The following is a 22,863-nucleotide window of genomic DNA, read 5'->3' as shown; positions in this document are numbered from 1 at the left end:
AAATGAATATAAAACCGAGCCTATTTCAGAATTATGTCTACATCGTCTTTTAGGTAGAACGATTACGTACTTATGTAAGATCTCGTCAGCTTAAAATCCCTACTTTTATTATTTTTAAGTAAAGTATTGCAAATTAAAAAATGAGAATTTTTTTATCTATCCTTATGAAGCTCTAAGTGGGTTTGGTGCAGACTAAAAAAACAATTGAAGAAACGTAATTATTGTAAAAATCATACTATGGGTATTAACTTTTATGAATTACAATATAATGTTGTTATAGTTATAAATAATTAAAATAATTAATTATGAGTAATTATGCTAAACATATTTGTTCAGTTGTTCTGCAAGAAACTGCCTTTAACTTTTTTTTTTTTATAAAAAAGGTTTTAAATTCAAAACTAAGGATCCTAAATAAAATAAGAAAAAACTATAATTAATTGAAGCTACAATCCCACACAAAAATATTGAGATAATTTAACTTTTTCGATATTTTTCTTGCTAATTCGGCACAGTCGGTAGAGTCTCAATATATTCTATGGAGGATTGCAGTGAAGGTGAAAATTGCTTAGAATTGTATAAAATTGGTTAATAAATATAAAGCTAACCTATTTTACATTTTCTAACACAAACACCCAAGCTTTATTACTAGGCAATTCTCCTGCTGGAATTTGATGCAGGTCAATTTTTAGTCCAGGATTTTGTTTCTCCCATTTGACGTCACCATCATACCCTAGCAACTTCACCTTTGTTATTGTTGTTGCTATTGGTGAACGTATTCTTAAATATCGGTTTTTCGGCCACCGGCACATGTGTGCATAAACTCGATTGAATTTAGTAGTGTACCTAAAAAAAATGGAATGTTTGAAACAAAGGAAAGATACAGTTTTGCTTACCATATTTTTTAAGTTTTGCTCACTATATTCAATATACTAATAAATAAATAAAAAAATAAGAAACAGAGCGCGCTTTAGATGCTAAATGGGGTGTTGGGGCGGCGATGCTCATAGATGCTTATGATGAAATCGCATAATGGAGAAGACCCAACGTCATAAGATGATATCATACCGATTTTCATAACTGCTAAAGTATCATTTTAATTTTTTTATAATCTAACTAACCAGCAAAAAAATTGATCAGTCACTAACACTATGTGATCAACTCACAACACATTTCAATAATAAAAATAGTTTTGACATGTGATCATGGAATTTACTTGCATTGCAAGACTTTCATATTGCTTCAAGATTAACAACTTATATAAACAGTTCAAAATCTCAATCCTTACCATACTTTCCAACCGGTTGGATCCTTTTGTATCCTCCATGGTCTTGTACCATATATAGCTTCACCATTTATTTTCAACCATTTACCCATATCCCTCAACCTTTCTTCATAGATAGGAATTATTCTACCATCAGCAGTAGGTCCAATATTCATTAACAGATTGCCCCCGCAACTGAAACAAAATATCATGGAAAAAAACATAAAATAATAATTCCAACAAACCTACCCCTAGTTTCCACCCTTTCCTATCCACTTGTTGCTCTAGATAGGCGAAAAAGAGTCTTAAATCAAAAAAATATTTCTATAATTATGTGTAAGAATCAACATATCAAATATTGTCGTATGTCGTAAATTAAATTTCGTGAAAGTAATGATGTCAAATCCTTATTTCAATCCTAAAATTCATGATATTAATAAGTATTGCTTAAATGGATGAATCGTTGTAACATTAAAATACCATTTTACTACAACTAACGCCTGTTAAGGATTTCAAAAGCACGATGCGAACAAAATTGTTACAGGTAGTTTGACGTTTGCATGAGATTAAGACCAGGCATAAAGGTTTGTATACGACTAAATAATAATTTAACGGTGACAAAATTTCGGTCGGTGAAAATATTAGTCACTTGCTTAAAAATTTAATTAGTACTTTTTACCAGCTAAATTTTTGTTGTTGAAAATACTTGTTTATAGAATGGAAAGCAAGTACAAAGAAATTTATTAGATGTCCCTTTTACATAATGAATTTATTGGTAAATTGAAAATATTTAAAGTTTGTATATCATTTTTATTAAGGCGTTCTAGTACTTAACGCATTATAAAAAAGAATAAGCAAAATTAACAAAAAAGCTATCAACAACAACAACAACAACAACAACAACAACAAATGGGTAAAAATAAGTTGTCGTTAAATTATTTTTGTTCACTACAAATGTTGTCACTGAACTAAACTTGGTTACATTAATTTATCTTTGCACATTAAAACAACAGTCATAGGAGGGTAGATTTATTTAAAGGAAATAGACACACCCTACCTGACCGTCTCTATAAGAGTTTCAATTAATTTAGCAGATGATATGTATGCACTTAAGGTAGCTTCGCTACGATATCCCCAACTTTCTCTGTCGATTGTCATTGCATTTTCCCATTTAAATGGTAACTTCTTGCCTAAAAATGAACAGAAATACCTTAAGAAGACAATAAACAATTTTTTTTTCTCTAAATTAAACGCCACTGTTATTTGATGTTTTAGCCAATTATGTGAAATTTGGCAAAAATTAATAATTTGGACAGTTACCCTATTATCCTATAATTATTATTATCCTATTAAATTTTTCCCAATTAAAGGTGCTAATTATTTTTTGCCCGATTATTTCTTTTACATATGAGGTATCACTTTTATAATAAAATTGGTATAAAATTAATAGTTTAAATATTTAAACATTTAATCTATAGTCAATAAGGTATGTGTTATATATATATTGTCATCAACATTGGTATCAAAATGCTTAAAAATGAACAACTACCCCTCGTTTCATGTTACATAAAACAAAGCGGGAAAGGTTAAACATGATACCTGGGTTATATCTGTCCTTGCATGTTTTAACGTCTCCATGAACACAATTGGCATCTTTTCCCCATCTATCATTCACCACTATGTCATCTTTGACAGGACTAAATATAAATATAAATGTATAAATATAAAAAACATAAATATAAAAAACATAAATATAAATACTTACTAACAAACACAACAGAAAAATAAGGTTATTTTGTTTAGTCATTGTGAAAAATGGCTAATAACGACCAGGATTCCAATTCTGCTGGATAAGAGCGACAACATATGGAGTAGCATTTCACTCATATTTATTGATTTTCTTAAAACATTTTTTTTTTCATGTGTATAGGGTTGTTTTTATTCGACTGTTTTTTGCTACAGCGCAAACAGCTTACGAGTTTTCTCATTACCACCTTCGCACTATAGCAAAATTAGAGATTTGCTCGAGTGCGCACGCGCTAATAAAACAGCTTATAAGCTTTTTGCAAACTGAGACGTGTCATAAATAGGAAGTAATAAGCGATTCAAATGCGTCGTGTTTACAACATGGTGACGAAAACCATGATCTACAATCGGTTTTATTATTATTATTTTTCTAACATAGAGATGTAACTCGCAATGCTTGTAGTGCAAAAATGCATTTTAGGTTTTAATAGAAGGGTAAACAGATCAACTTAAATGCTAATACTCATGGAATTAGATTTTAAATCTTATCTAATAGACTTGCGTACGCAATTGATTATGATTTACCTCTCGTTGTACAGCCATGCTAAAAAGTTGGTACTATTCCAATATTCCGACTGCGCTTCCCAATCACCATCCGACCATATATATAAAGGTTTATACTTCTCCACAATATCACGCAATTGATGTCGAATTTTTTTCTAAGCAAAAAGCGTAAATTGAGAATCTAGTTTGCAGAAAAGAAAGAACCTAAAGATAAATTAAAACTTTAAAAAAAATATATAAAACAAGATACATGTGACTTTCCCAATTAAACTGATATAATCTCAAAATGAAAAACCTAGATGCAACGATGCTATGAGAAAATTGGTCACAACAATGACGACAGAGATAAGTTTAAATTCTTGTTAATATTTTTTATAAAACTTGGTGCAAATCTGTTTAAGTATAAATAAGGTTAATAGAATAAATAATATTAGCTCCTGTATCGCTGGGAAGAGAAATAGTTTAATGTTTCAAAGAACTTCAATAGGTGCTAGATGTGGTGATATGCAAGATCAATGCGGCTATTATAATTGTATTCTTAACATACCTCTACAAATTCTTGAGTTGTAAACTCGTTTTTCTTGTCTTTCTTATACCAAGGATTAAACCATTCATACAACGAAAAGTACAACCCAAAAGTCACGTTAGTTTGCGCAAATGCACCTTTTAATTCATCTGAAACACACCAAAAAAATGTAAAAATGATGGTGTAAAATGATTTGGCATAATATCATTTCGAGAATGTTCGAATGATTCCCTCTGAGCAATTTAGCTCACTTCAAGAAAAAAATTGAGCTACACAGGTCAGAAAATTTGCAGATGACATCCTTAAGGTTAATGATGAGTAATGGTAAACCAAGCTTTTTATTTGAAGGTCTAAGGTAATGATAGTTAAACTGAAAAAAAGAGTCTTTCATCTAACTGAAAAAAAGAATTTTCTTTTAACAACAGGTGTTGAAAAAATATTAAAACTTGTGTTTTTCTTAATCTGAATTATTTGTGATTTAGTTAAGGCTGAAAAGTCACGTAAATAAAAAATAGGAAAAAAAAATCTCAAAGGATATGTCGTATTTTCCTTTTGAACTTTTTTATCAATTCATAACAGTGCTAATACGGGCTGCTCAAAGGAACAGGACAAATTTATCTATTTTTTACCAGCAACCTACCGATTATATCACGTTTGGGACCAATATCAACAGAGTTCCAATTCCACGATTCTTCTGACTTCCAATGTGTAAACCCTTCATGGTGCTTACTTGTAAAAACAAAATACCTGAAACGCGGGAAAAGGCTAAACTGTTCCTTATAGATGCCTGCAATTGTGAGTGAGATATATTTAAGAATTTTGCTTAACGACTGTGTTTATCTAAACGAAATTTTTTCGTCACAACGTTAGAACAATGTCCCCTTACTCTTAAGACAATCGTCTGCCTTACGTAGCCTTTACGTGTACCCAAAATGAGATTTACCCGATGAGGTTTTAAACCGCTATAAAATTACGTCTTTTTTACATTCTAGGGTCTTGCAAACATAAATGCACAACAACTTTGTGCGCATGCGCAGCAGTTTCGTATACATGCGCAATGGAATTATCTCAGGTTGGTCGTCTTCACATACGTCAATGCGAAAACTTAAGTTTCATTTTGCACGAAACCATGTAAACATCAATGATATTTTTGTTTTAACCCAAAAATAAAACTTGTTGCTCCTTTCCTTTCTCTCTCTGTTTTACTCAATTGATAAAGTGTAGTATTGATCAAGAGATATTCTGACTATCATAACAGCCATATTCTGTCTCTTTCTGCGCAAAATGGTATCGCAAGTAGCGAGACACACGAAATGCAGTAAATAAACGACGGGTGATTCCGTGGATTTATTTATGGACCAACGACTAGTTTCTATAATTAAAACCGTCATCTAATTGTTTCTGCGCAAAATAGTAACTGCAACAGCGAGACATATGAAATGCGTTATAAGAAGACAGGCGAACCTGTGGATTTATCAACGGGCCACCGACTAGTTGTATGTATTGAGCTTCAAGCTTTATCCTATAATTTAGTTTAAGGAAACTTACTTGGCGCCAGAATCCTCAACTAATGATGCGATGTCATCAGGGTTAAAGTGTTTTCCAGTAAGCTTAGGCGCCAGATCTTGATATGAGTATGTAGGGAAGTTTTCTTTCATGTATTGACTGTACTCACTCTTGCGATCTCCTGAGAAGAAAAAGTCATATTAGTATTTCAAGTACGTTTTGAACGAGTTGTGACTTTAGCGACATATACATAAGCTTAAAATTAGGAATTGAAGGGGGTTTTGCGTTAAAATGAGCATGCTGTTTTTTAAATATCATGAAAGTATTGTTGACGATAAAGTAACTTTCCAAATATTAGCTTCATTTTGTTATTTTTTGTCAAGTTATAAGGAAATTGTGATTGTTAAGGCAGATAAAAAATAAATTATTGGTTGCGTGGTAAATTACTGTCTCACAACCGGTTACTACGGGCCTGGAATGAAGATTTAGGTAAGTTCAAAGTATTGTTTGTCATTCAACCTGATTATTTCCTCAATTTGTTGTCATGATTGTACTCGCTTTGTGAAATGCAAATTTTTATAGTACTGGTAATTTTTTTATTGTACACTTAGGTGGGTCACAGAAACATCCGGTCAAAAATCAGACATAAACCACACCATAGTTGGACCGCTTTAGATACTTAAAAGTAGGTATAAAAAGTGACGTCCAATGTTTTAGAAGAAAGACGAGCAATAACTATTTGTTTCTAAGCGCGGGAAGCTTCGGAGAGCTAATTCAGGAACTTTTTTTTCACAAGGGATCGCACAGCGAGTCTGGAAAATTAAAAATTCCCATTTAGAGCGTGATGTCAACTGATTTGTTTGGAGCAGTTTATATTCTTACTCAGTCCTTCGTTATAAAAACGATGGGTGATATGAGTTGGGCGTATAGAAATGTGCTAAACACAGAATTTAAAAAACATAAAAGACAAAAAAATATAAATAAAACTGATATCCCAAGTTTTACAAGTTTTATCGGAAATTAAAACTGGTTCATTTGAAAACGTTTTCATTAGTTTGTCTGCAGGTTGCATCAGAACTTTTAAAACGGTTTATTTTGGAAAGTTTTTAGAGGGGACGTCAGAGATTTAAGAAATATAGAAATGCTTTGATCATATCATTTTATTTTCGGTTAAATCTTTACGTTACCATAGCTTTGTTTGACGTTAATTCTTCTTTAAAAGAAATATCAGAACACTTTGTAAATACGTATTAATAAATATAGCTAACAACAAAAACAAAAACAAAATAAGAAATAAGAAATAAAAAATACGTGAAATTTTAAAGATGTGAGGTGCAGCTTATAAAGATATGTGGCATTTTTTCAATTTTCCCGATTCTTGTATCATTTCTTACCCTTCCAGTGCCACCAGAACCATTCTGATTTAAAAGCTGGCACTGAATAAACACCCCAATGCATAAAAATTCCAAATTTTGCATCTTCATACCAGCTCGGTAGCGTTCGTTTATCAAGAGATTCCCATGTTGGCTCGAACGGTTTCTCTGAAACAAACAGAAGGTTATGTTTTTAAATATTATTTTCATAAATTTTGGATTGTGGTGTTTGCTTAAAGTTATAGTAAAGAAAAAAGCCGCATGATTTTTATTACAGAATAAAGAAGGTATAAGCTTATAACACAAACCAAAACCTCTACCCAAAATAAGATTCCCAAAAGTACAGAGGAAATAAATAAACAAATATTTCAACTTACCAACGACAGTTCTTGAAGTGAGTTCATCTTTGACAACTTGTACAACATCAGAGTCAACCAAATTATCCCAAAGAGGAAGTTGACTGTTTGCTTTCAAAATCAAACAGCTGAAGCAAATCTAAGTGAAATATAAAGGTTGTGTTATAACGTACAACTAGGAAGCTAGCTAGTTAGTTACACTCCATTTGAGTTGTCATTAAATCTCTTTTATACTACGTCTGATGTTGTTTATTTCTGTGGGAGGATGTTTTTATTTTAGGCACATAAAGCTTGTGACATTCCCATCACGCGTGAAAAATTGACGCTGTAAAAAGAAATATCACAAGTCACAATAAAATAAGCATGCAATAATGAAACTATAGAACGAGCTTTTTTTATGCCTAAAACAAGAAAGGTGCTGCAAGATTAGGTTCATCAGAAGCTACTGTAAGAACTCCAAAGTTAGATAAGCATTTGGTTATCTAACTTTGGAGTAACAATGGATATTAAGAAGATATTAACTTACCAATGTATGTAAAACCCTTTTGTTCACCATTTTGGTTGGTGGTGCAGCAATACTGAATGTGTGGTGTAGAGCTGTTTGAAATTTCTCATTTTTTGCATGAAACAGAAAGTGAGGAACACACTGTTTTCATGCTGAATGAGGACCTAGCGTATAGCTATCTTTGAATTGTAAAAATGAAAAGTTGCCTTAGATGATAAGGCTTAGCTTTTTTTCGTTGTTACAAAATGTAATAACGTAGAACGCCAAACACAAAGGGATTTTCTGAGTTTCATTATCAAAAATTTGGTCTAAATTTTCTTCAGAGCCTACTGTACCGTGAATAAACTATTTCAAAATTGGTTTTTAAACAAACATTGTCGTGTTAATTAATCGCTTGATTACCCTTCACCTAGGGAAACATATTAAGAAATAAAGAACTGAAGATTTTCTTTTGAAGTAAAGTATTCTTTTACCCTTTATATATATATTTTAAGAAAAATCTTCGCCACAAATGACCACATGGCAACTGGGGAACGACATAACATGGTAAGCCGCAAAATCCAAGTTGGTTAGATACGACATCTTTATATCAAAAATAGATATATACGGAGGCGTTTTTTATTCGATAGAGTATATATTTGCTAAAAATCTTGTGTGACACTAATTTTTAGATTAAAGTTGAGCATTGAGCATGAAATGGGCTGGGGGATAAGAAGTCGAAGGTCGAAAAAAATTAAGCAGCGAACATCTATTTGTCACGAGAGACTAGGCAGCCATGATACTTTTAAACTTTATTGGATTGACGTCCATAGGGAATCTCGTTCCCAGGATGCCTTGCCTTTTTTTACATTGGAACCAAAAAAGGAACCAGGTTATTTCAAACGCAGATAAAAAAAAACTAAAGTGTCTGTTGATAACAGTAATGATTTTTACTCACACAGACAAATATAAACCAAAGCTGACTCGTTGGATACCTTTACCTATGGCCCCTGGAGTTCTATCTTTTTAAAAGGTTGATTTAATTAAGTGAAATAAAATCCTGTCTTCGCGTTAAATGAACATATTTCTGAAATGTATATTTACATTTTTACGCATCTGCGGCTTATACCCAGGGCCTATAAAGTAGCAGGGCTGTTCCGACTGATAAATTCGCCCGTTTTAATAATTTAGCCTAATATGTATCTGTTTCTAGTACCACTGTCGGTCTTATAGAGCTGTTCGCTTTAGACTCGGTGTTTGCCTTAGCGGGACTCCACTGTATCAGCAACCCGATTTTGATCGCGTATTGGAGTTGTTTTGATGAAAATCGTACATTATCAAAAGGAAGTGTTATAGAAAGGAGGAAAAAGAAAAGAAGTGTTCCATAATTGCGTATAAAAGGATTATTGCTATAAAAACAAAACTTTCAAGCCCACCCTACCTTTGATTGATATGATGTATTTTTTTAAACCTGCACTTAAATTGTAGCTTATCTTATAGCGCTAATATTAAAGTTGCAGATATCAGTACAGCGGTTTATCAACTTGTCGCTTATAAGAAGATACATGTGTATATGGTGTGTTATCTCACGTCATTTTCGTCTATCATTTTGACTTAATAATGAAATGGTACTATTACAGGTCGGACTTTGTGGAGAGGCTATTGGTGAACGTCTGTCCAGACGAAAATATAGGAAAAACATCCGGGAACGTTTGATTTTTTCATTAGAAATATATTTATAATTTGCATCACTGAGTTCTAGAATAATCTTTCTTTAGGCTGAACAGATTGTTGTAAAATGGTCGCTAAAATAAATAACACGTTACGTTACGATACGTTGTATTTCTAAGAAGATCCGGTAAAGAGAGTTGTATTTAGATGACGCCATTGAGTCCAAGATGACGTCATCATATATTTCTAAACCTGAAGAATACTGAAACGGCGGAATGTTCGGTATTGCAAACGTTTTTACTTGGTGGAAACAGAAATAATTAAAATATGACTTCGGAACTATAAAAGGATATTAGAAGAAATAAAATAATTGCTCAATTTTGCTGCCTGTTTATTAGTTAGGAAACGACGTCAAGTCAGCATGTGACGTCATACCATTTTGTTTTTACTATTCTGAAGTTATATAAATAAAGATGAAAATTTTAACCTTAAAACGATACGCTCTAAAAGTTATTACAACTGGGAGGGGGGGGGGGGGGGACTTTTAAGTCCATTTTGAATTGGGTTAAGAACATTGCCATTCCAAATCCGTCGCAAAACTAAATGGTTAATAAAAATAATATAATATAGTATGTAATTATGATAAATGTAAAATGTTGTTCGTCGATATTTATAAAAATAATATGTAAGATCTGCAATAATTAGTTATATTTTACTGCTTTATTTTTCAAAGCCTTTTGGAATATTGTAGGTCGGATTATGCAAAAATTCTTTTTAACTAAATTTTAATAGTTCTATACATTTCCACATATAATGATAAATTGTATCTCGCTTGCACCAGCATTTGTGACACCTGAGTGTATATCCGATTACTTTTTTGGTTTGTTAATAACTGCGTATTCATCAGGCTGAGTTTGAAAGTATAACGGTTCATTTTTATTGTCACTTGGTATAAAACGCGGATCTCCCGGTAATGCCTCGTCATATTCGGGCTCGGTTTCGAAATACTCCGGTTGTGTTTCAAAATACTCTGGTTGTGTTTCGTGATATAAAGGTTCTTGACCAGGTAATGGTTGATCGTAGATAGTGCTATCAACTATGTTCGGTCTCTTGTTCAGCGTTCCATAACTTTCTGCAGGATTATGTGTGATGCTTAGACTGGTATAACCTCTTTGCTCAGATGTAACAGCCTATTTAAATGAAAGCGTTAGCTTATAAACTGTTTCAAATTTCAAGTTTTTAAAAATGTCAGTGGTGCTATCAAGAAACCTAATGCATGTGTGTAATCCACTGCTGCCCACCTATTCCTCCCTTGGTTTTTAAACAAGCCTGAAAAGAATTTGAGTCACTCTTCAAAGAGAAAATAATATAATACGAACAAACAAACAAAACTGTCAATGGAAACTTTAAAAATGTTACCATAAAAAACTGACCTGATTTTCTTTAATTTCTTTCTTTTTCTTGTCATTGTTGTTGCCTTAAAAGAGAGAAAGAAACACAATAAACATAAAAAAAGTTTGTTGTGAGTTTATAACGTGAAGAGTTTGTATATCACTCAAAGAAATACATTTCATTCAGTCACAAAACATATAGATTATTGAGTAATAATACCGAATCTAATTACACAAAGATTACTCTCTGGAAGTATGAAAAGTTAACTAAACTGTAACCAATTATAATTGAAAAAAATTCCAGTGATAATATTTAAACAAGATTGGTGACTATCTAGTTGAATAAAGTTCTTCATAATTTAACAAGCTTATTAAGTGAAATAACTCTTACTTGAAAATACTTTTAAATCTTGTGGACGAGCATATTGATAAATATTTTCTCCATTCTGATTTATTGATGCATTGCTACGGACTGGAACAGCCGACTGGAATAATATGATAAAAAATATTAACCATTGCGAATTTTGAACATATTGGGACGACCAGAGTTTATAAGCGAAAATTATTAATGATTTTTTGTGACTAATGTAAACGCACGAAAACACGAAAACGCAAGTCATCTAATATTTGATCTTTGATTTTAGCGTTTTTCTACAAAAACAAAATTTTTGGACGAAAAAGCAGAAGTGTGCTCAGTGTAAACGTGGTATTATATAAGGTACGCATTACAAAACGCACCAAAACAATTGTGACACTCTTTCGTCCAATGTAGACTTGTATGGTCATGTTTTTATCTGATATGATTTGTTCTCGCAATGGCATATCAAATATTGACATAACCTGATTATCATGAACTACAATATATTTCTCAACTCCTTCCTAACCCTCATTAACTCAAATAATAACTGTGCAATTTTTTTCCAAAAAAAACCTACACTCATGGATAAAATACATGGAAACAGAACAGTTAATTTCGAATTTTCGCCACAAGTAATTATATAGACCATTTTTATTTGAGATTTACGTATTACGAACTTGTCAAGGTTAGTGAAAAGGTACAAGAACTGTCTCTTTTGTAGATGACCTTTGCGAAATGTTAGCTAGGGTAACACACCACGCATCAACAACTGAAAATGAACTCATACAAATACCAAGTTTAAACAGTATCAATAAACTTACATTGCTGCGTTTTCTGTGGCATCTAAAAACGAGAAACAATAAAACGAATAATTGAATAAACTGGTAAACTGAAGAATGGAAATTTTTACTGCAAGGGATTTAGTTAAATTGAGACTAAGCAACTACTTTATAGGTTAAAAGAGGTGTTTAGCAATAGAATTTCTTTACAGGTTTTTCTGTTGCAGTTCATTTAGATAAACATTTTTTTTTATTAAAACAAAGAATAAAAACGCAGAATCTGTCATGGCTTAAGTATTTAGAATGAGAAAGGAAAACTTTAGGATTTTAATCAACTTTCTATCCAAAAGTATCAATAACAAACTGTTTTGACAACTGATAACAACAGAACTTGGTAACTCGTAGTGCGGCAATAAAAAGTCATACTGATACCCTACATATAATATGCTTTTAACAATCTTAAAGGCAACTCAAGGCTTCTTAAATATTCAATGTTCTTAGAAAAATCTGTATCTTTTACCTTTTCCAAATTAGTACTGCAATAATAAGAAAGAGAAGAAATGTTGCTGCAGCAATTCCAATAATGAGAGGTAATGTAAATATGTTGGAATCTTCCTTTTGTTGCTCAATAATAGTATTGTTTGTTTGTGAAGTAGGATTCGTTGTGGTAGGCGCATTTGTCGTAGGATTAGGCTTGTTTCCCGACTTTGTTGTTGTTGTTGTTGTTGTCATTGTAGTAGATGTCGTTGTTGTTGATGTTGTTGTTGATGTTGTTGTTGTTGTTGTTGTTGGTGGTGGTGGTAGTGGTGATGGTGCCGACGTCGTTGTCGTAGTTGTTGTTGCAGATGATGTCGTGGATGTCGTGGATGTCGTACCAGTCAGCATAGGTGTTGTAGTAATAAAAAGGTTCTTGTAGTTTAGATTTAAAATATTTTCTAAGTACAAGAATAAAATAAAAAATATTAGTCTTTAAATGTCATTCGCCTCAAGATCACTCAATAACTTCATAAGGAAAAATCTATCTACATTTCAATATCATCAATTCTAGTGCTATGTGCTATTAACTAATATATTTTTACCTTTCCCACCAAATTTAACAAGCATGCAATCATCACATCCATCATCTACAAAGTCTAGATTCATTACTGCGCCGATCAAGCTTTTCAAGTTGAGGCTATTTTGTGCAAACTAAAAAAAGCATTCCATTTCTTTGTGACTATACTGCAAATAAGCACAATAAATCGAAGCAGTGTTATACTTTCACCGTATCTGGGAGCAAAGTTAAAGTCAGATCGGCTTGTTTAACATTCTCTTATTAATTATCGGTGGTATTTTTGATTATAAATTAAATACGTTTGACGAAGAGGAGTTTACTTCTGATGTTAAGCAAAATCAAAAAAAAAAAAAAAAATGGAACTGAAAAAAAAACATAGATGCATTTTCATTAAAATTTAAAGTTGTTTCCTAACTCGAGAGATTTAATGCAAAAAGCTGAATTTAATGATTTTATAAAAAGAACTTCAAAGCTGCTATGTAGAAATTTTTCTCGAATTTGGCTCGAAGTGTTTTTGCAAATGGCAGTGTGTTTTGGACTATTTGTCGAATTAACTAAACAGAATCACCTTACCAAAACTTCGCAGAAGACAGGCTGCGAAGCCTTGCTTTTCGCACGTAAAGGGGGTTGATTAGGTGCTATATTTTTTTTAAAAATTTTATATTATGGAAAAATTCACACGGCCGAAAGATAAAGTCTGAAAATTGAGGAGCAGGGCAATGTAATGGCAGCACAATTAGTATTATTCAAAATTTAACATTTATGAGTTAGTAATGAGTATGTCTTTTATAGAACTGTGAAATATGGCCCTTTTTGGTAGTAGATTACGCTCGAAATTTTATGCTGCTAGCTACAATTAGTGACAAAAAACTTAGCACAAAGAAAGTTTCTTGAGCACGTTTCCAACATTACAAAAAGCATCAAATCGCCAATACTTATGTGTAGGAATGCTAAACGGCGTTTAACATGTCGCTCTAAGCGTCATACCACGTTCTACGTCGGGCCTTTTGTCAATGTGTTCAAAATGGCAAACAAATCAGATTTATTTGCTCAGACAGCCCAAAACTTTCGCTGACAGTGCTCTCCATCATGTATACTCTGATTGAGGGTTACCTTTATTATTTGTCTTTCATTGGAGTATTCGGCATAAATCACCGCCGTACTTTTCCACATGTGATCAGTGTAATTTCGTCGCGTCAAAAATGCTTTGGTGTTTTTATTACAAGATAATTTTTCCATCAAATCTATTTTCGTATTCGTCAACAAAACAATTCCAGTCCCTCCAGGGGTTTTAATTTGACATTCTAGAAAAGTAAATACTGTTATGATGAAATGAAAATTTATGTTAAACATTATTTAAACTCGAGCTAGGCTGTTCAGGTTACTTTTTATAACTATATTTATTCAAGAAGATTTAGAAAGAGAAGGAGAGGCATCTCAGTAGTTTCTTTAAAATTTAATGGAAGAGGGTGCAATGAAACGATACTTAGCTCTGGGAGTCAACCAAGGTCAATCAAGTAATTTATGCGATTTTCTACCAAGTAGAGCGCGCGGATTGTACAATCCGTCGCTTGTACCCGATGGTCATATCTTTCAATTTATTTCTCAAGTATTGATATCGAAAAATATGTGCCAGGACTCCCAACCAGTAAAAGTCACATTAAATTTGAATAAAATTTAAATGGACTTATTTAATGTCCTTTTGCATTCATTAAGTAACAAGAACTTAGCTACTGTAAGAAGCACTTGATCACTGCCACTTACCGATAGGTTTGCTGCAGTTTATCTCTTTTAGTGCTGCCTTTATATAAAACACTCTTTCTCGTGCAAATATCTGTTCTGTATAACTGTATATGGGCTACTACACATTATGATTCTTATTACACGTACGTTTTATTTCTTATGCTTCTTCAGCCTTGATAATATTTTTTCAAAGATGCTTCAAAATTTAAATAGTTTTTTAAAAATGCTGTTAAAGTCTATCATTAAATGTTTTTAACAATTTTTTAATATTATTTTGTTTTTAATAATCTATCAAAAAATCTTAACCTCAACGTTCTTATAAACTTAGTCCTTGAAAAAATTGTAATAGAATTTTCCAACTGTGTTAGAAACTGTAGAAATCTTACTTTTTATTTCATCTGCGGCGTAACAACCAAACACGTCATTACTGGTAGAGTAAAAAGTTGCATAGTTTGTCTTACAACGACAAATCCTTCCCGTCCATTCAGTTTGTTTAAATCTGTTACATATTTCCTCGCTTGGTACATCTAAAAGAACATCCCCATCTTGTTTTCGTTCTATTCTTAGCGCTGAACTTGATAAAATAAAAGCGAAATATATGTATAATGTTATAGTGTTCATGTTGTTATTTTTTTGAAACTGTTATTTTCAATCTTATTTTGTTCTCAGCTTGCATTGTCATTAATTTTTTTGTTTCTTTCTAATTAATGACGTTAATGATGTCGTTTAGTGTTAATTACAACTTGCGTTGGAAGATTGAGTTATTTCTTTTTTTGATTGATCCCACTGCTGCGCATTATTAAGAAGCATGACTGACGCTGTGGTTCCACATGACTGGTTACCTATATTGGATGATGCTAAATTACGTTAAGAGAGCTTTACTGTAGAAGCTTTCCATAGTAGACACTTTTGGTACATAGTAATCGCTATATAGAAGTGTCCATTAAGTTAAGATTCGTCTCATAGAGTTTTGGAATGGACGAGTTGATGACGACACCAAAAAGACTTTAAACCACAATATCTTTTGAACTGTTTGTCAAAAGCACATGATTCTATACATTTTCTTGATAAGCGTTCCAAGTTACGGAAAAAATTATGAAATACATTTTTTAAGTATCGACGGGCGATTGCTGACGTCATAAAAGCTGCCTTAGTGGATTTCCAATAGACTTATCGACTAATACAGGCTGATATTGCTTTAAGAAATTACTCTAGGCTGTTAAGTTATAGATGCCAAGAGGCTGGTTTGTAGAGAAGGTAGAGCCTGAAGAAATATACTGTACGTGCCAAGCCGAGATACGAATGCGGATTTCATGGGCCTAATAAAAGCGCCATCAGCTGGCTAAATAATATAATAACAAAAACTGAAAAGAAAAACTAACAAAAATGTAAACTATTTTTTTAATTGAACAATCTTTCAACAATTGTTTTAAATGACCCATCGTGGACGTGTATACCACAAAAGTGTCACTTCTAAACAGAAATGCAAATTATCACCTTAAAATGACGCCCGCTGTGGTGTTGTTTCCGTTTTAAAGTATCCGCTATACAAAGATCTTATTCCAAATGTTTTTTTGTCATTTCACCTTTTCCTAATAAAATTTTCCGTTGTGTGTCCGCTATATAGTATGTCCGCTATGTAAGAGTTTTAATGTAATTTCCTTTTTGACGGATAAACGGAACAAAAAGACAAGCGATGCGTTAACATGCGTGAGCTAAAACAAATCTGTTTTAAACCGCAGTGTAATGTAATAATCCTTGAAATTCTATCTCTGTATTACAATGGTTATCCCTTTGTTAAGCAAAATCAATATTTTCTGTTAGTCCCATCAACCGACGAAAACAAGTAAAGATGAATCGCATTTTTATCTATGATTTATATGAATTAGACATTTCACCAAATTTTTTGGATAGGTTTTTTTCAACCAGATCCACCTAGAGGAAGGCTAAAACGGTAATAAGTTTTACATCTTTTTTCTTGCAAGAGAAGTGGAAAAGCATTTCGTTACTGAAACCAAAGTGACGTTTTTGTATATTTTGTTGAAACTGGCGAAAAAATTTTTTAAATTAAAAAAACGGGAATAAAAATAGGAATAAGGAAAAAACTGTTAAAAATAGCAAAAATGATGACGTCAACCAAAATATGTTTTTTATTTTGGCTAGGTACTGTGCCAAGTTATTAGTCAGAATCCTATTGTACTTATGTACTTCGCAGAATTCTATTGTACTTACCGTAATGATCCGAAGAAGCGCCCTGGGCGCTTATTAAATGTTTGGATTTTTTGCATGGGCGCTTAATCGAGGGAGGCGCTTGAAAATGCTGGGCGGTTATGAATTTTTCCAAATTTTGTACAAGTTAAAGACAACAGTAATTTTCAACTTTGTTTTTTTTCCTGAAAAATAAAACTGAACAAAGAATGTAACAAATTGGAGTTTAGTGTTTCTAGGGTTCTCGGTATAAGAAAGTATAATTTTCCAATAAGAGCCCCGTTTCTCAAGGTAGTTTTCGATTAAGCGCTCCCTTTTATCAGATTGGCGCTTATTCAAGGAGGGCGTCTAATAAGTGCTGGGCGCTTATTGAACTTTGAGGAAATTACCTGGGCGCTTATTTGAGGGGGCGCTTAAAAAATGCTGGGCTTAATCGGATCATTACGGTGTGTACTTCGTAGAATCCTATTGACGACCGAACAACGCTTTTTGTCGTCTCGCTGTTGTTGCTTAATTTTACAGTGATTCAGTAGTTAACAACGTTTTGTGTAATGATTCAAACGAGTAACAATTTGCTTAATCGTAATATAATTTAAAATAATGATAAAATCTATAGATATAAAGACTTTACTAATAACTTAGTTATTAAAGTAGAACATGAGTGAATTTTCGTAAGGGAACAAGGAAGTCTTATTTTTGTTTACTTGTGATTACCTTACGTTGTGTTTAATTCTGAAGAATGTCAATTCATTTTTCAGGTGGACTTTAATCGAGACTGGTTCTTCCTTATTTAACACTTTATTTTTCTCCACATTTGAGTTTCACGTTGCTTCAGATGTAATACTTATTAAAAAGCATATTCTGTATAGATTCTGAAGCATATTCTGCACAGTCTATATTATAATGCCCGTATACGCCTGTCCGTCCGTCCGTCCGCCTGTCTGTCACGCAAAATGGTAGCTTAGCTGCAACGGGCGAACCCGTGGATTTTTCCACGGGCTAACGACTAGTATATTTAAATTCTAAGTTAGCTATAGGGCGAGTAATGATTTGAAAATGTATAAGGTTTATTTAAAATGTTAGAATCATATGTGAGAGATACATTGCCACACCACATATCTTTGCTTCAAGTAATTACTTCTTTATAGTGAACAAGCTGCTACTATAAAATAAAATATAGAATTAAGCTAGGCTCATGGCATCTGAAATTCAACGCTCAAAGTTTTTGTATCAAGTAGATTCTGAAAAAAAGATATTTCTGAAAAAACAAACCGATTTTTCATTCTAAAGTAATGTTTAGTGTAAAGTAAGAAAGATTATTTCAAATCAACAATCATCGCTACAAATAAGCATAGATAGTGGTTAGCAAAGCTATGATGTAAACAAAATAAGATCGAAACTAAAGTTGTGAACGAAAATTACAGAGGAAATAATGTCAGCATCAGCTATCACTGATAAATATTTTGCTGTAGGTGCATCTATCCTAGGGAGGATTAATTGTGCAGGAAGTTCATAGTTTTTCCTTTAATGAGTGATGAAGAGCGTAAAAGCACTTTTCTGTTTGATAAGGCATCATACCATAAAATTCTATCATTGCTGCATTCTATAAATTTATGTATTATGTTACACCCTGTATTAACTTTTATAAGATGGAATTAATAACTTTAATTCTTTTTTTCTTTTATTTGCTATCCTCAGCCAATGAAAATAAAAGTGCTTTTAATTTTATTAATTTTTCTGTGAAAAGACTTCTTTGGCGAACATATCATAAGCAAGTATATTCGTCTTCATTACTCCAGAAATGTTTCCTTAACAAGGTATTACAGTTAGAATGTGTGTTTGAAGAATAATACTTCAATTCACATGGAAACGGTAGTATCTTAGAGTAGCATATAAAAAAGAAAAAACACAATTTGGTAACTCAATTTTAAGATTAATATTTAATATAACACTGAATGGAATATACGATTATTTGCAGCATGCACTAATGTGTAATTCTCCGAAATAATTTGGATATTGTCCACATCTACCATGGCAACTGATTCTGCTGTTTCCAAAAGCAACTGGCTTGATGTAAGTTGAAGTGGCGGCATACATGGAGAGAGCTATCATGTGTCCCATGATTGATCTGAATCCTGCAGGACACGCCCCATTCTGCAAAATACAATAACTTCCCGACGGCCAATTCGATGTTTGCTTGTATTTGGTTAACAGGTTCTGAATCTGTTGCTGATTTTTTTGAATCTGTGTTGTCATTTGATGTTGCACAGAAGTAATCTTTTTTTGACATTCGTTTTTGATGTTTTCATATTTTGTGTTCACCCTCGCATTCATCTCTGCCTTCTCCAGTTTTAGTTTCTCAGTTAGATCATTTTTGTTGTCAACAATTTCAGATTCCAATTTGTTGAAGTTTTTACTGTTTAAAACCATACTGTTATTTATTTGTTTAACTATTTTGGTTTCCAAACGTGAAAGATTGCTTTGTGTCACTCCCCAAATCATTGTAAGCCTTTCGTCCATTGTTTTCTTGTTTTCGGACATCTTTTTGTCCAAGATTTTTGTAACTGTTTGGACCTTTGTCTCGATAAGTTTTACTAACGCTTTCACATCGCTGTCGTGTTTCTGCAATAGTTTTTCTGATTCTTTACGAAACTTTTTTTGGACTTGCAAGGTAACGTTCTTTTGCTCTTTTTCCACAGCTACAAACTTTGCTTCTAAATGCTTTCTTGCGGTAGCCGTATTTCTTTTCATTATAGTCAGCATTTTACACACTAAGGAGAAGAGCTCTCCTCCATCACATGGATTGCTTGTAGCATCATCACCTTTCACATAGAAAGAACTCAAACAAAATATTGAAAATGCTAAAGCAAGTATGCGCATTATTTTTGTTTTGTCAATCCAAAGCTTGCAAAGTCTAATCTAAACTAAGAAATAAACGAAAAGCTTTTTATATATCATCTTTTTTTTGCGTGTTTAATCAGTGAAGTTTAGTTTTGACGCAGAACACGGGGGTCACACAACAGATACATATTAATACGAGTCTGTGTGTTTGTACAGGTGAAAAAAAAGTCATGCGATCAACACACAAAAGAAAATATGTGATATCCACTTTGTTTCGAACGGCAACTTCCCTTGAGATTAAGATGATAACTGCAAATATTTTATATAATGATTTAGAAAAAATTACAAGACAGATACAGAAAATGGAAAAATACTAAAAGTACGACATTTAAATAGGTGTTAGACAAACTTAACTACCAAAATAAACAAAAATAAAATATAAGTGATATACAATATTTTTTAACGCTTTAAGAAATGGGCAAGAAAAAAGTTTAAGAGAATGGTTTGAAAAGGACTGTTAACTCAAAAAAGAGGTCCCTCAAATCTTCCTGACGATTTAAGAAACACAATTGTGTTATTCAGTATAGATACGTTTTCGACCATATTAGTGTTTTCTTGGCCATAAAGAAGTACTTGCACTAGGTTTTCATCAGAAAAATTTGAAATATCACCAATTATTTCTATAATATTATCAAGAAGGAGTTTTCTTTGGTTACCATAAAAACTACAGCGCAAGAGAAAGTGAGACGTGGTTTCTGATTCTAAAATTCCACAATTACATAAAGGAACAAGCGTATCAGCGAAGTTATGCCGATGCTTATGGTCCTTTAGGTGACTCATACTAACTCTTAAACGTGTTAACAATTTCAAACCAAGAGAGTCCATTATATTATAAATAGGAGAAGGTTTAGAGCGAATAAACTTGAGAATGGATTTTTTAAACAAGGGCAAAGAATCTAATTCCCTGATACATCAGTTTTTTCCATTCATTTATCGAGTACGGTAAAAAAGAATTTCCAAAGTAGTTACTCCGTGATGGTATGCGATTAAATAAATTTCTACGAAAAACACTACGCGAACACACATAACCAGGCAAAATATCAATGAGATACTGAGGAGCATCTCCACTTGCAATTTTATAAAATAAGCATAACCTACGATACCATCGCCTATCACGGAGACTATCTAGACCTAGTTCTTGGTAAATGTTCTCCCTTGATGTCCCCCTTATAGCACCTGTTATTGCTAGAGCAGCATTATATTGAACAGATTCGATCCTATTACAGAAGGTATCATTATGCGGCTAGTCATAAATTACATCCGCATAATCGAGATAAGGGCGCACAAATGACCTGTACATGGTAAAAAGAGAGCTTCTGGGTAGGCTGCCGAAAAGTTGTTTGATAAGACCAATACCTCTATTAGCTTTGGCAATCTTTTCATTTAAATGATGATCAACGGCTAATTTCCCATCAAGTGTTAGACCAAGGTGCTTTTGATAAGGTACAACTAAAACAGGGGCATTGTTGAAAAGAAGTGGGGTTGGATTTTGGGAGTTCTTTTTTTAGAGAAAACAACTTCTGAAGCCTGTTTTTTGAGGTCTGGGTTAAATGACATTTTCCACTGATGAGCCCACATATTAATGGCATCGAGGTCCCCGTTTAAATCATTACAAGACTTTTCAACAGAAGTTACAATAGAAAACAAGGACGTGTCATCAGCAAATAACTTGGTTGAAGAGACTAAGTTATTAATATAAATAAGAAATAACAATGGACCCAAAACGGACCCCTGAGGAACGCCAGCAAGTACATCCTTCCACGTCGAATGTTACCCGTTGAGAACAACCCGTTGTTGACGATTTTTTAGATAGTTTTCGAGAACACTAAGAAGTTCTCCCTGAACACCATAACTTTTTAGCTTGAAAAGAAGGCCATCATGCCAAACTTTGTCAAACGCTTTAGACATATCAAGAAATACGCCTCTAGTTTCAAGAGAGGTCTTTCCATCAAAAGCTTTATAAATTTCATGAGTAATTGCCACAAGTTGATTGACACAGGAATCTCCAGGTCTGAATCTGGATTGCTTATCTGTAAAGATATATTACTCTGAAAGTACTTGAAAAAGTTATTGAAAATAACTTTTTCAAAAACTTTCCCAAAGATTAGCAGTAGTAATATAGGTCTATAGTTATGAACTTGCTGCTTGCTTGACTTTTTGTGAACAGGAACAATATTTCCTTTTTTCCAGTTTTCGGGGAAAGTTCCTGACTTGAGGGCGTTTTTAAAGATGGCTGGCAAAGGTCGAATAATAGAATCCCCACGTATCTGAATCATTTTTATAGAGATAGTGTCAAAACCCTGAGCCTTGTTGGGATTGAGATCTTTTAAAATCTTCGATATACCATCATCGTTAAAAACAACTTTAGATATGCTATGATTAGTAAAGAGAGAAAATGGACGCAAAGTACTGCTGTTCGTTAAAGTACAGCACTGACTAGAAAAATATTTATTAAAAAAAATTAGCTTTTTTTTGAAAGTCAGTTTCAAGTTTATCTTCAACAGGTAATGGGGGAATTACAGGTGTTTTTGACCTTCCCATAAACCGATTTAAAATTGACCAATACGCTTTGGAAGATGTTTTGGAGTTGTTCAGTGTGTGACCAAAATTTAAGTAATAAGATTCCTTACGAGAAGTGATCAGGTTATAACAGCGACTACTGTGCTCATCGAGAACATTTTTGTCTTCCTTTTTCATACCCCTAGAGATTTTTACGACGTAAAGCTATTTTTATATTATTTGTCATCCAGGGAGAGTCTTTAGCTTTACAAGTTTTTAATTCGTGAGGTATAAAATTTCGAAAAATATTTAAGAGAGTTTCAGTGAAAAGCTCCACTTGTTGGTCAACCCCAAGGTTAGCAAAGGCTCCATGCCAATCAAACCGATCAATACTTAGCCTAATAAGATCAACTCTAGCTTCTTTAAAATGCCATACTTTTCTT

General features: G+C 32.9%; 3 protein-coding genes across 3 annotated transcripts; all 3 read right to left on the bottom strand.

Moving 5' to 3' along the window:
• Positions 1-456: 456 nt before the first annotated feature.
• On the bottom strand, positions 457-7,911 carry LOC130649328 (tissue alpha-L-fucosidase-like). The gene is made up of 11 exons (XM_057455585.1): positions 7,859-7,911; positions 7,354-7,471; positions 6,998-7,144; positions 5,646-5,784; positions 4,738-4,844; positions 4,119-4,246; positions 3,593-3,726; positions 2,861-2,958; positions 2,319-2,451; positions 1,286-1,456; positions 457-843 (listed from the first exon to the last, which is right to left on the bottom strand). The coding sequence occupies exons 1-11, from the start codon at positions 7,886-7,888 to the stop codon at positions 606-608; spliced, it is 1,443 nt and encodes a 480-aa protein (XP_057311568.1). The 5' UTR covers positions 7,889-7,911; the 3' UTR covers positions 457-605.
• A 1,732-nt stretch (positions 7,912-9,643) lies between these two features.
• On the bottom strand, positions 9,644-15,498 carry LOC130649154 (uncharacterized). Its single transcript, XM_057455380.1, has 8 exons — positions 15,199-15,498; positions 14,183-14,373; positions 13,095-13,203; positions 12,536-12,950; positions 12,058-12,079; positions 11,270-11,363; positions 10,921-10,964; positions 9,644-10,677 (listed from the first exon to the last, which is right to left on the bottom strand). Exons 1-8 carry the CDS (start codon positions 15,431-15,433, stop codon positions 10,357-10,359), a joined length of 1,431 nt encoding a protein of 476 aa, XP_057311363.1. The 5' UTR covers positions 15,434-15,498; the 3' UTR covers positions 9,644-10,356.
• A 3,419-nt stretch (positions 15,499-18,917) lies between these two features.
• On the bottom strand, positions 18,918-19,965 carry LOC130649402 (uncharacterized). The gene has a single exon (XM_057455673.1). The coding sequence runs from the start codon at positions 19,898-19,900 to the stop codon at positions 18,989-18,991; it is 912 nt and encodes a 303-aa protein (XP_057311656.1). The 5' UTR covers positions 19,901-19,965; the 3' UTR covers positions 18,918-18,988.
• Between the last annotated feature and the right edge of the window lie 2,898 nt (positions 19,966-22,863).

The sequence above is a fragment of the Hydractinia symbiolongicarpus genome, chromosome 7 (assembly GCF_029227915.1).
Source record: "Hydractinia symbiolongicarpus strain clone_291-10 chromosome 7, HSymV2.1, whole genome shotgun sequence".
Classification (NCBI taxonomy): Eukaryota; Metazoa; Cnidaria; class Hydrozoa; order Anthoathecata; family Hydractiniidae; genus Hydractinia; species Hydractinia symbiolongicarpus.
The sequence above is the reverse complement of the archived record's forward strand: the minus strand, read 5'-3'. Positions and strand labels throughout refer to the sequence as shown.

Coding starts and splice junctions, on each gene's coding strand:
- LOC130649328 (XM_057455585.1), bottom strand. CDS start 7,888: ATGGTGAACAAAAGGGTTTTACATACATTG. Junction 5,785..6,997: donor GTTCTGGTGGCACTGGAAGG/GTAAGAAATGAT, acceptor TTTTCTTCTCAG/GAGATCGCAAGAGTGAGTAC. Junction 2,959..3,592: donor GCATGGCTGTACAACGAGAG/GTAAATCATAAT, acceptor ATTTATATTTAG/TCCTGTCAAAGATGACATAG.
- LOC130649154 (XM_057455380.1), bottom strand. CDS start 15,433: ATGAACACTATAACATTATACATATATTTCGCTTTTATTTTATCAAGT. Junction 14,374..15,198: donor CGCCGCAGATGAAATAAAAA/GTAAGATTTCTA, acceptor TTACTTTTCTAG/AATGTCAAATTAAAACCCCT. Junction 12,080..12,535: donor GCAGTACTAATTTGGAAAAG/GTAAAAGATACA, acceptor TCTCGTTTTTAG/ATGCCACAGAAAACGCAGCA.
- LOC130649402 (XM_057455673.1), bottom strand. CDS start 19,900: ATGCGCATACTTGCTTTAGCATTTTCAATATTTTGTTTGAGTTCTTTC.